The 13,221-nt window shown below is 45.7% G+C and overlaps 1 protein-coding gene across 5 annotated transcripts in view; it reads right to left on the bottom strand.

The window, feature by feature from the left end:
• ACTN1 (actinin alpha 1) overlaps nucleotides 1–13,221 on the bottom strand; it is an 88,698-nt gene extending 75,477 nt beyond the window's left edge. For 2 of the 5 annotated variants that reach the window (XM_080982294.1, XM_080982292.1), the window contains exon 1: nucleotides 12,747–13,217. In XM_080982294.1, coding sequence (XP_080838420.1) covers nucleotides 12,747–12,851 — 105 coding nt within the window. In that variant the 5' untranslated portion in view covers nucleotides 12,852–13,217. Of the gene's footprint in view, nucleotides 1–12,746 lie in introns of all 5 variants that reach the window. The other 3 variants (XM_080982293.1, XM_080982291.1, XM_080982290.1) reach the window with 3 other exon arrangements.

Raw genomic sequence — 13,221 nt, 5'->3', positions numbered from 1 at the left:
TGCACATTAAGTGATCTTCAATGTGCAGCCCAGGAGATTTTCTGCTGAAAAGTAGAAATATATTGGCAAACTGTCTTGGACCTGCCACTGCTCACCACCGTGATGTGAAAAACCTCTGAAAGCAAAGGGAAGCAATGTTTGCTTTTATTTCTCTGAACCAAGCCCACAATAGTTTCTCAGCTCCATAATAACAAGCCTCTTCATTAGGTCCTCTTGTTTCCCTCCCACCCAAAAATCACTTATTGGTTAGATATATTATTGCAGTCTCCCCACTTTTCACCTGGCCCCTGGAATCAAGCAGCCATGCCGAATCTGCAGATTGGATCCCCTATTAGGGTGCAAAGGAAAATCTAGCGGTAGTGAACCAGCCTTAAGAGCTTGTGCCAAGGAGATGTTTGACAGGCCCTGAAATTTGGAACTTCTGCCAGGAATGAACTCAGATTTGGCTCCCTGCATATGGATCGCAGTCATTCTTCAGACATAAGTCCTATAAAATTTTGTGGGGGCTTGCTCCCAGGTTAGGACTGCAGTTCTGCTTGCTAAGGTGTGATAAATACTGTAAATATAAACTGAAGAGTGCCCTCCACACACTTTTCTGTTTAGAGAAGCAGAAAAACTTTAGGAAAAGTCATGTGTTTTAAATGTATGGTTTATAAGATACGTATAGGGAAACAGAGCAATAGCCCCGCCACCAAGTGCCAGGTGTCAGGAATATCAGTACAGTGGTACCTCGGGTTACATACGCTTCAGGTTACATACGCTTTAGGTTACATACTCCGCTAACCCAGAAATAGTGCTTCAGGTTAAGAACTTTGCTTCAGGATGAGAACAGAAATCGTGCTCCGGTGGCACGGCAGCAGCAGGAGGCCCCATTAGCTAAAGTGGTGCTTCAGGTTAAGAACAGTTTCAGGTTAAGAACGGACCTCTGGAACCAATTAAAATACTTAACCCGAGGTACCACTGTACAGCAGTATGGTAGGAAATGGATACCAAAGAGGAAAACTTTACAGCACAATAGGGAGATAACTCCTTGGCTCCAAACCCTGTCGCAAACATGCTATTGCCCTTCACTGTTAAAATACAACGAAAGAATCAGAAACAGGAAAATGAGTCTTTCCTAATTTTACTAAAACTTCCAGTTAGTTGCAAGGCCATTTGTTGGCAACCTCTGGGTTGCTTCAACATTCTGTCCTTCCTCTCCCCGCCCCCCATGCAGCCTTTATTGCTGCAGACATTGCCAAACAACCCACTGCCCTTATTATGCGTATTCATTCCTGCCCAAGACTTCATTTTGAGGCCTTGATCTTATCAGCTCAACGTTCTGTTGCTTGGTGCAGAGTTTCTGAGACAGGTATGATAAGACTTAACTCACTAAGTAAAAAAAAATCTGTTGCTGCTTTATTAGGTCATGTCTAGCTATTAAGAGTTCAGTCACAAAGCAATCCCCACAAGTGGAGTGGGGTGAGGTGGGGTTCCTCAGGCCTGGGTGTTCTCTATCAAGCCCTCAGGACTGCTTTCGGAGTTCCAAAGGCGGTGGTTGGGTGGTGCCTTGCATGCCTTCTTCTGGCAACTGCAGCAGCCAAGCTGGTGCCAAACATATTGCTTTGCTTTCCTTTGGACCACATCAACGAGGTCAAGAGGAAGGTCTTGTCGTCTGGGCAGCCCAGGAGCTCCATACACACTGCCCAGGCTTGTTCTCTGGGGAGGTCACTTTGGTAATAACAATAATAATAATAATAATAATAATAATAATAATAATAATTTATTATTTATACCCCGCTCATCAGGCTGTGTTTCCCCAGCCACTCTGGGAGGCTTCCAACAAAAGATTAAAATACAAAAATTCATCAAATATTAAAAGCTTCCCTAAACAGGGCTGCCTTCAGATGTCTTCTAAAAGTCAGATAGTTGTTTATTTATTTGACATCTGATGGAAGGGAGTTCCACAGGGCGGGTGCCACCACCAAGAAGGCCCTCTGCCTGGTTCCCTGTAAATTCGCTTCTTGCAGTGAGGGAACCACCAGAAGGCCCTCAGCACTGGACCTCAGTGTCTGGGCAGAACAATAGGGTTGGAGATGCTCCTTCAGGTATACTGGGCCAAGGCCATTGAGGGCTTTAAAGGTCAGCACCAACACTGAATTGTGCTCAGAAACATACTGGGAGCAACTTTGGTGCTGCTAAGCAGTGGTTTGACTTCACCCTCAGAAAAGCACTCCATTGTCTCTTGAGACAGATGGATGCCTACAGTCTGTTCATAGTGGAAAACATCCAAGTGGAAACTGGAAAACATCCACATGGAAAGTCTCATCGTATGTCCACCTACTCTGCTGAGATGTGCTCAGTAAAGCTCAAAGACAACCACTCTCTACACAGTGGCAGTCCAAAGAGTTGCTTCATGATGAGAAATGTGTTGTGTAAATTAACCACTGTGCGGAAGATTTCACAAGCCAGCTGTTTATGGGCTTGTTGGACCTAAGCCCATGGTGGAAACTAAGCTTTGGGATTTCCCTGCCTGGCAAGTATCTGTTCCAGGCCTGACATTGATCTCATGCTACTGTAATTAATTTGTAAAATCTGACTGACAGGTAAAGTTGCAAAGCCACTGTGGACTCTGCCACCTCACAAACAACAATCTGTGTTCCATAGAGGGGTTGACTGAGAGCTAGTGAAGTCAGAGATGGCTAATGTATGGCCTATAGGCTAGATGCATCCCAGAGCTATTATTTCAGAATCCTTCTGGCCCTAACAAAAATGTTTGCAATCTGTAATAGGAATGGAGATTCCACACTTTAATGTTAAATCTTTAATGTTAAAGGTTTTGAATGTATCACTGTACATATCTATGTATTATGTTATGGCCGGGCAAATGTGCCTTACAACTATGAAGCCCTGATAGCTACATGGTGCCACATTTATGGCAAATATATTTAAGGCATCAGTGAGCATTAGAGAGTTGCTTTCATGCTGCAGAGCAGCCTTCCTCAACCTGCTGCCCTCCTGTTATTTACTGAACTTCAGTTCCCATAATTCCCGACCATTAGCCATGCTGGTTGGCACTGATGGGTGTTTCAGTCCAAAACAGCTGGAGGGCACCAGGTTGGGGAGGACTGTTCTAGTGCAAGTAAAGATGCAATGATAGCCAGTGTTAAATCTTTCTCAATACATTGCACAGATCTGCACACCCAAAACTGTGGTTGATATTACTTCATCTTCATATCAGTAGCTGCTGTAGTCTAGCAGATATTGTGTGGGGCTGGGAAGAGGAACAGAGTTTCAAAACCCTAATTAGTCATCAGAACTTCAAGCAGACGTGCACAAATTAGGACTCAGCCGATTGTAACATCACAACTGACCAATTTACCCAAATGCAGCTTCATACATGGACTGCACAGCTCACTGCACCACCATACTGATAAAGGGCAAAATATTAGGGATCACTCCCTAAGCGTCATTAGGGGCCAAGCTGGATGATGTGGGAGGAGGATAAGTTAGGCTGCAACATCATAGTAGGTGTATTTCTCTCTTGTGCTAACCTTTGGGACCCAGTTGTGGAAAGGAAGCATCATACACACACGCAAACAAGTGGGAATTATTTGGTGGGCATCTGGGAGGGAAGTAATAATCTGTAGGGGAAACCTGGATGGGAAATGAATCTGCAGAGAGAGAAACATCTCAGCCAGGTCATGCAGGCTAAGGAGTAGTTGCTTAACAACTTCTGAAAACCCCTGCTTGGTCAGACAAATCTTCATATTGCCTAGCATTCTGTTTCTAACAGCAGTGAGTCAGGTGCCTCTGGGAACCACAGAAGCAGGGTGTTTCAAGAGCAGTTTTCCATGCAGAACCAGCCCATAATAAGCAACATATTGTTATGACTTTGCAAGTGTTTGCCATGCCTAAAGAAGTGTAGTTTATCAGTCCAGGTTCTAATGGCCTTGCAGCCCCTATCAGTTTTGAGAGTGCATGGCAGAGGTGGGCAGAATGAAGATCAGCATCTACTGGTATGCTCTGGGAGATTTGCAGTTGATCGGCAAAGATTTCCGACTCCCAACTGCTTAATAATTGCAGCAACAAAATTATTTTTTCCACTTAAATCAGGCAGTTAAAACAAAGTAACCAGGACTTTGTACAATTTCGATCACAGCCAATATTCTTACCAGCTGCAGTAAGAAAAGTGGGAGAATCATAACTGCTGTTGCAAAGGATGGGCTTTATTATTTACCATGTAGCATCTAGGAGGTGGCTCAGGCATTTTCCTTTGAGTAAGAACTATATTCACTAGCATCTTAATGCAGACTTTATGGTTTCTGCTGTGGCTTGTTTATCCATACATCAGCTTGTCTCAAAGGAAGGGGTGGGGGAGGAAATTAAGAACATTGTGGCATGCTTTGAAAAGGAACACATGAAAGCTTCTCGAGGGAGAAATACAAATGTGCCGAGAAACCCAACCAAGAGAGGTTATTTTATAGAGTATGAGTTATGAGCCTTTTTTTTTTTACTCTAAGGGTGGGGTCAGCAATTTAAGGGGGGGAAATGGGCCCTTGGATGACCCTAAGTAGCACTTTAGATCCCAGATGAATTGTCCAGAAGTTTCCTAGAACAAATGGCTGATGTTTACTGGGCATTATGTGTGAATTGAGCTAGTAAGTTCATGGCAGAATCATAGTTGGCAGCGACACAGTCATGGGTCATCTAGTCCAAACCTCTGCAATGGAGGAGACAGATTACACCGGATCTTGTGCTTATATTATCTGAATTTCCTGCTTTCTCTTATAACCAAACAGTTGTAATAACAGAAAATTTGTGAAGGAAATGTTAATGCTTTCTACTCTAAATAAACCATTTTTCTATACTGTGAAAAACAAATCAATTCTAATTTGATTCTTCCCTCTGTGTGTGTGTGAGAGAGAGGCAGGAGAATCATCCTTTCTCCATCCTCCATCCTCGCCTCAATAAACCACCCCAATATATGCCATGCCAGCCCTGTAATCAAGGCATTCAAAAGGGAAATAAAGAGAGTCAGATGATGGTTGGGGTTACTATAGTGTGTGACTCTCTTGCAAGAGGCCATTGGTAGAAGAAGAAGAAGAGGAGTTTGGATTTGATATCCCGCCTTTCACTCCCCTTCAGGAGTCTCAAAGCGGCTAACATTCTCCTTTCCCTTCCTCCCCCACAACAAACACTCTGTGGGGTGAGTGGGGCTGAGAGACTTCAAAGAAGTGTGACTGGCCCAGGGTCACCCAGCAGCTGCATGTGGAGGAGCGGGGAAGCGAACCCGGTTCCCCAGATTACGAGACTACCGCTCTTAACCACTACACCACACTGGCTCTCAGTGTGGACAATAATTTGGATACTGAAAGCTACTGTCACAGGATGTTTACCCTTTGAGAAGGGGAAATGATTTGGAGGTTAAAGGTAGGGACTGAACTACAGAACAAACCACAGCTTATTCTTCCCATGTTCTGTTTCTTTCCCAACGGCTGTTGTCTCAAGCCTTTTTACTGGGATGAACATCTGGGATGGGGGTCAAACAAACCATGGTTAAGGAAAGGTGCTGGGTTCACATGTAAATTACAAGTCATAGCTTAAACAAAAAGTTTATAAGCCAACAACTGAGCAGGGTTTCATATCAAGGTGGTTTTTTTGCAGTCAAATCATAGTTAAAGCGCTTTGCAGAGTTTCCTTCTATTCCCTTTTGAGTCCTTCTATCCAAGAAAATTGGCTCCGAACAGGAGATTCAGTATACCTTCGGATACTAGCTCTTGGAGACAAAATAATGTGATTTCTTTCTTGCCTTGCTTTAGAAATGCGATTTGTTCTGTGATTTGTTCTGTAGTTCAGTCCCTACCTCTAACCTCCAAATCATTTCCCCTTCTCAAAGGGTAAAAATCCTGTGACAGTAGCTTTCAGTATCCAAATTATTGTCCTACCAATGGCCTCTTGCAAGAGAGTCACACACTATAGTAACCCCAACCATCACCTGACTCTATTTATTTCTCTTTTGAGTCCTTCTATCCCTTTTGAGGCTTGCATGGGGTGGAACAAAGGGGAGGAGCTTTGGGTGGGTGGAGCCAAGAGAAAGTGCCAGTCCAAGTAGCTTGGCAGGGTGGGAGGGACTTGCGTCATCCCCACCTTTTGCAGGCACTGGTGTCCAGGTGTAGGCCTTCGGTCCTCACTAATCCAACAGTCCCTTCACCTGTCCTTTCTGTCTGCTTGTCTTCATTGCTGACTGAAACCTCAATACACATCCAGAAAAGAGCATTCTACCAGAGGCACAGGTGCTTTTCATGTATCACCTTCTACAACCCAGCCAGCTTGCATTCACGAAACAGCTACTACAACCCAGAATAGTGCATGTGGCAAATCAAAGTTTACAGCCAGCCTTTGTTTGATTTAAGGCACAGCCGTCACCCTCCCTCCTTACCCTCCCTCCAAGCCTAATGGAAAGCAGTTTGTGAAAGTTGGATGGCTTTCAAAACCGGCTTTCAATTGTGCCCAATTTCTTGTGTGAATTAGTAACATACTCAGCAGACTCTGACACACCCCGTGAAATGTAAAACTCAATAAAACAGTTCCACAGGGCACATATCTGGGGTGTATGAATTAGTAATACAAGAGACACTACTTGTCCGTGTCTACAAACTCAGGAAAACCTCCCACATCTGTAACACAAGCAGCTACCTTTACTCTAGAACAATTTGCCTCTTTTGTTGGGATCCTTCTGGGAATTCACAACACAGTGTAAATAGTGTTTGTGAGGTGACAGCTAGGGCACCATGCATTAAAAACATCCTGTATAATGTGTGACTCCTGCAGAGTTGTTTGTGAGACCTCTAAACATAACCCTCCTACTAATAGCTATTCTCTCTCTCTCTCTCTCTCTCTCTCACACACACACACACACACACACAAACACACACCCCATATTCCTTTGCAAATTAGATTTCAGATTGCTTACGCTTTCCATGTGCTCTTAGAGGCCTCTCCTTTAAAGTCAAGGTTGGGTTATTATTCTGTTTAACTGGTTTGCTTTCCAACCTGGGCTAGCTAAGTAGAAACATTCTTCTTGTCAACCCGTAAGTTAATGTTAACAGCCTTGTGGGCAATGTATGCTCGTATGATTTGACACCCAGAGGACTTATGAGAACACAAAATTAGCTGCTTTAACCTGGTGAGTTGCCTTCCTTTTTAGGACTAGTTTACTGTAACAATTTTAAATATAAAAGAACACAAGAATGTATTCTTGATCCTAATGAGAAAATAGGTTTAGTCAGTGCAAAGAACAGCTTGGGGTTGATAGGGTGGCTGAGTGCATTATTTTCTGAGTCAGGCTTGCTGTTTACCTTTGCAAAGATTACAAAGCACATTTTAAAGCCAACTTATAAAGGCGACTGCCATAGAAGTAGCTGAAATGTTTCCCAAATAGGGGACATATACTATTGTCCACCGAGATGCCATGTTTGGAAACACTGGGCATTGTGAGCAAGTTCTTCAAACAAGGGCCATGTAGCAACCTGACTTCCTTTGGTTATGAAACCAGAAGAATCTCACTGGTTGCAAAATTAGCAGTTAGTTGCATGAGGTTTCAGGAACTGTTCGATTCTGCCAACTTTACAACAGAAAACTCTAACCTGCCTGCAACATGCCACAACTGAATGAGCCCAAGTTTCATTGAGTATCAATAGGAAACAGTGGTTAGCCTATAAAAGCTGTGCCAGGGCCACTATAGAAAGTTATTTTTACTGGGGAATGAAAGGTCAAGGTTGGAAGTTCTATTCAAGCAATTCAACAGGAACTTCCAAAAAAAAATTGTATTAAAAGAAAAAAAGCACACTAACCCCGTAATTTAAACCTCATGTGGAAAGTGCAAAGCCTATATGGAAATGTATTTAATGTAGATGTATGTTTATCATATTTTGAATATGTTTATGAATTTTTATTATCATATTTTATTCTTGAAAATTGCATTGGGACTTGTTGTGGGAAGTGATTTGTAGATTCAAGAAACATAACCTAACCTCTTTCTTTTAAATGATTGAGGCTATCATGAGCTTTTTTAAAGTTTTAAAATAGAAAACCTGCCTGCAAGACACACACACTTATGCCAACACCACACATGAGCAGAAGAGCTGCACAGTCCTTTTCAGGTTTGTGAGGTCCCAAGGCTGGCTTTTGAGAGAAGGCAAAACATAGGAAACTGCCTAATACTGAACAGACTAACAGAACAGCACATCTATTTCCGTAGTCTCTACACTAACTGGCAAGGTTTCAGAAAGGTGAACCCTACCTGGAGGTGCCCCAAATTAAACCCAAGATCTTCTGCAAGCAAAGCACTGAGCTATGGTCCTTCCTACACACCAGATATTAAATCTGTTCACAATTCCCCTCTGCCTGGGTCAAGGCTTATTTATTTATTTATCTATTGATTTAAACACTCAGGCAGCTTCTCTCTGTATATCTCCATAGACAGCAGAGACTCAATGGAAGGTGAGAAAATCTTGCTGAAATACCACCAAGGGGAGACACATTGAAATTCAGGGTCCAATCTACATGGAAGTTTTGTTGTGAAAACAGATGTGCTGTCACAGGCACTGGTGACTTTAGCCCATTTTTCTCCCTGTGGTTATGAGGCCAGCCCCCATACCAGAAGCCACACTTTCTAGCCTATGAGAAACATACTTGCTTTGTCACACTTCCTACCTGAAAGTACCAGACTGCAAGCCACAGCACAGCCAAACTCCAAGCACATTTCTTTTGCTTTTCAAACTTTATGAAATCACACCAACCACTAATATATCACCCTTGGGTCCCTCCCTAAATCAGTAATTCCCCATACTCCTCCTTTCCAACTTCTCCAGCTTGCTGATGCTATTCCTCCCCCACTGCTCGTCTGTCATTCCCAAGAGCACATGCAGAATTATTCCTATCCCCTCCAGTTTCTTATGTCCTGCAGTTTGAGAAACATGTGGCTACCCTGCAGCCCTCCATATGATGTTGGACTACAACTCCCATCATCCACCACCATTAGCCATTCTGGCTGGAGCTGATGAGTGTCAGAATTCAGCAAAATGGAGGGCAGAAGGTTCCTCATGCTTAGTTTACAGAGAAATGCCAAGTGGTGTTGCAGATCTACTACTCCAAGTGCTGCTTTGGTCCAGAGGACAGCATTAATAATGAGACTTTGATCCAAATCCCATCTTACCTGCAGATTCACTAGATAGCTCCTATACAAGGGAAGAGTGACTTATAGGGATACTATAAGGAAATGTTGTTACACACCCTGAATGTTCACAGACTCACAGATTTGTAGAGTTGGAAGGGACCCACGAGGGTCATCTAGCTAGTGCAAAGAAGGGATGTAAGAACTTCCTAATGTTAGTTTTCCAGAGTAACTGGAAAATATTTGGAATACAAAATAATTGAAGTTTAGGTTCATTTAAAATAAGGACTAATTTGTCAGACATACTCCTTGCATCCCCAAATCAGGGGGTGGCCTACAAGGAATGCCCACATGACCCATTCATCTGCAAGATTGTGTAAGTTCCATTAGCTGCCAGTTGGCTCCTTGACAAAGTTCAGGGTGCTGCTGGTTTTTAAACTATAAAACCAAACAGTGTGATCCTATGCATTTCTGTTCAAAAGTAAGTCCCAGAGTTCAACTTAATTCCCTAACAAGTGCCTTTAGGACTGGAGTCCTACAAAGCTTGAGCTCACTATGCCTTAGGGAATATATTTCTGGACTAAAACTCCCACCATACTTAGCCACAGGACATACCAGCTGGGACTGGTGAGAGGGAGTCCCAACAATACCTGAGGAGCCACAGGTTCCTGTCTCCTGTCTTACAGCAGACTGTTCACAATGTGAGCCGATCTCGTTAAGAGTGACAGATTCAGCTCTGCTTGGATTTTCCCCATGGTTAAAAGGTTAGAATAACAGGGGCGCAGAACAGGGTCTGATCAGTGCCCCCCAGCACTTTGGAATTAACTACTAATACTATGAAGCCTTTTAAAGTTCTTCCAGTTGTCATGTTAAGATGCATACACTAGAAACTTCTCTTCTACCCAGTTTCAACAGTATTTGATATTTTGTCTTGAAATTATGAGCTTTAACGATACTTGATTTTTTATGAAGGATTAAAAAATGTTGTTTACTGTCTTTATATGCTGATTTCATGTAAATTCTGCTTGGCATGTAGACATTAACTGCAAAAAAGAGAGATAAAATAATTGGTCTACGATAGATGAGGGACAAATCCCTTTGTTCTACCACATACAGAATTTCTCCCTTTGCTGCACAAAGTTTACTAATCAAAGCGTCATGTTGTTCTAAGAAAAAAAGGGGGTGAGAATGAAGAATCATCTGCCCATAACTCTTCTGTGGTAATTTAAATCTCTCAGTAGCAACTTCTGCTGCATCCCATGGGCCAGTGATTTAACATTCCCACCACATGGACTGAGAATTAAATTACCATTCCTCTCCCTTTTGTTGTCATGCCAAGGTCATCCGCCCTGCACCCCATTCTTCAATGAGCACCCTTGTTTTCCGGGTTTGTTTCTCTTGTCTTTATTTTCTCTACGAACCCTTGTCAAGCCAGGATGCATACCGCTGACGGGAGTTCTTTAATTAACTTAGCCTCCATTGAAGGCACATCATCTTAAAGTATCTATACATCTTTTCATAAACTAGGCAAGGGGAACGACAACAGGGTATTCTCCAATTAGTCAATCCCTCGGACTGATACATTCCCACCTCTATTCAGAGCTCCTTGGGAGGGGAGTCACTTGTTGCTGTTTTTAAAAATATGCTTCTTTTACCCACCAGACTTCCATCAAAGTCCTTTTAATGTGGCAAAATACATACAAAGCTCCAGCCAGACAGCAGAAGCCATTCCCTCTGCTGACCTCTTCTGTGTGTCACATAGCTAGGAGGCAACTTTGCCAAATGTTTCCCCTCCTCTTCATCGGGCTTTGCCGTCTGACAAATGACTAAAGGGAAATGTTTAAGGGCTTAGGATTCCAGAGTGAGCTAATACAGGATGCCTTTGGTTATTGGGGGGTGGGGGGCAGAGAGAGAGAATGAAGAAGCTAGAACGCCTCCTAACCTCCCTCCCCCGCCTCCCTAAATTTAAAAATGGGATGAATGTTACCATTTTTGGACATGAGTTTTGCACAAGCCCAGCCCTAAACCGCACCATTCAAAACTTGAAGTGAGCCACCATCCCGCTAGCGAAGGGCAGAGAGCGAGGGAGAGCGTGGCTCTGCGCGCAGGCGGGTCACGAACACCAACCAACCCAACCCATCGGCCTGACATAGCCCCCTGGACCCCCACTTCCCCGCTCCGGATTCTCGCCCTACAAGAAAGAACTGCAGGCCGCCGGCACGAGGCCGCTGGCCAAAGAGATCTGGATTTCCCCCCGGGTTGCTCGACCTTCCCAAAGACACCTTTAGATTTCTGGCGGCTGGAAGTGGGGAGGGGACAACCCCTCCTTTTTAGCAACTTTCCTTGGCGGGTAACTGCTTCGGGAGAGGAAGTGTTGCCGTTCATAATGACACTGTGTGGCAGGGAACACGCGCTACCTACGCGCCGCCCTCCCCTCGGGGCGAAGGAGAGGGAGCCCCGCTGCTTCCACCTAGCAAGGCGGCGGCGGCAGCAGCAACAAGGCGCGCAAACTGCCCAGCCACTTACTTCCCTGCTCGAAGAGCCCCTCCGGGAAGGTGGCGTTGCGAAACGCTGGAGAGGCCAGCAGAGCCAGCCTGTCTCCCGCCCGCAGGCGAGGAAAACATCTGTTGCTGGAGGAGGAGGAGGAGGTGGAGGAAGGAAGGCAACTTCGGCGCCGAGGCATTGAGCAACGCAAACGGCTCCGTCCCTTTACCTTCCGCCACACTTTCCGCGGCCGACCGCCTTATTTCAGCAGCGTCTCCCCCTCACCCCGACCCACCTCCCCCTTCTGCACGTCACCTCCGCTGCCTTTCGCTAGCAACCTCATGCTTGCCTCTGACGGTGTTTCTTTTTAAATAAAAAAGCTTTTTATTTTAGAAAAAAAGGCTACATACGGACAAAGCATGATCTGGCAAAGCTGGTCTATTCCGAACGAAATAGATCCCTAGCCAAGCCTATGGAACAACTTTAACCCCTGCCCTACTGCGCGTGTGTTTTAAAGGGAGTTCTTGGTTATTATGAGCCCTCTCCAATTATTGCGCCCTGGGAGCGAGACGCCACCGTCCACACAAGACATTATTTCCGTGTCAGATTGGCGACGGCGGAGGAGGATGCGAGCGAGCGTGCGTGAGGGAGGGAAGCGGCAAGATCTCCCTTGGAGACAAATCCTTAGCCGCGCTGGGCTGAGCGTCGCGCCCACCCCATCCCCGCCGCCCGCCCTGACACTAGAAGACGGAGAGGAATGGAACGGCGCTGAAATTATTCCACGAGGTTCCCGAGGAGAGGGCGGCGGAGGCGCAGGAGACGGGCGCAGCAGAAGCGCCTGGTATCCTGGGCTCAGCAGCTGCTCCGGATCTACACAGCCTGGGCAAAAATCAGGGGGCAAATGGAAACTGCACAGCAGCATGTGCGGGTTGGCGGCGCCCACGAATCTCCTCGGCGGCGCCCCACGGGATGCCGATCCCACACGCTCCCTCCACGCTCCCAGATTCCGCCGCCGCCGCCGCCTCCTCGGTTTCATCTAGACTGATGGGGCTTCTGCTCCCCTCCCCACCGCCCACCGCCGGAGGGAGGCGAGATCCAGGTTTACCTTCCTCTGTTGCTTTTCCCAAGCCGGATCCAAAAGTAGATCCCTGTCCCAGTCGTCCTCGGGCTGCATGTAGTCGTTGGTTTGCTGAGAGTCATAATGATCCATTCCTGCGAGAGGCTGCCGGGGGTCCTTCGGTGCTGCTTCGCCTCGTCGGGGCTGCTGGGCTCGACAGCTCCCTGCTGCTGCTGCTGAAGGCGCAGCTCCACTTGCAGCGAGAGCCGAGAGAATAAGGCAGCTCCCCCTGCCAGATCGCAACCTAATCTTCGCACACACCGAAAGGGGTGGGGGACAAAGCGGCCCTGCCTCCCGATTGACCTTATTGGTTCAGCGGAGTTGCCCAAAGTTCATTTTCGAGGGCCACCCTAACCCCGATTGAGTCTCTCCGGTGTCAATCGCAACTTCCAGCAGCTCTTATAGGTCGGTTTAAGAGCGCTTTCCTCTCCCCCTCCCGGCTCCAGTTTCCTTTCCTCTGCAC

The sequence above is a fragment of the Podarcis pityusensis genome (assembly GCF_964106645.2).
Source record: "Podarcis pityusensis genome assembly, chromosome: 1".
In the NCBI taxonomy this organism is placed as follows: Eukaryota; Metazoa; Chordata; class Lepidosauria; order Squamata; family Lacertidae; genus Podarcis; species Podarcis pityusensis.
This window is presented reverse-complemented; position numbering and strand designations above follow the sequence as displayed.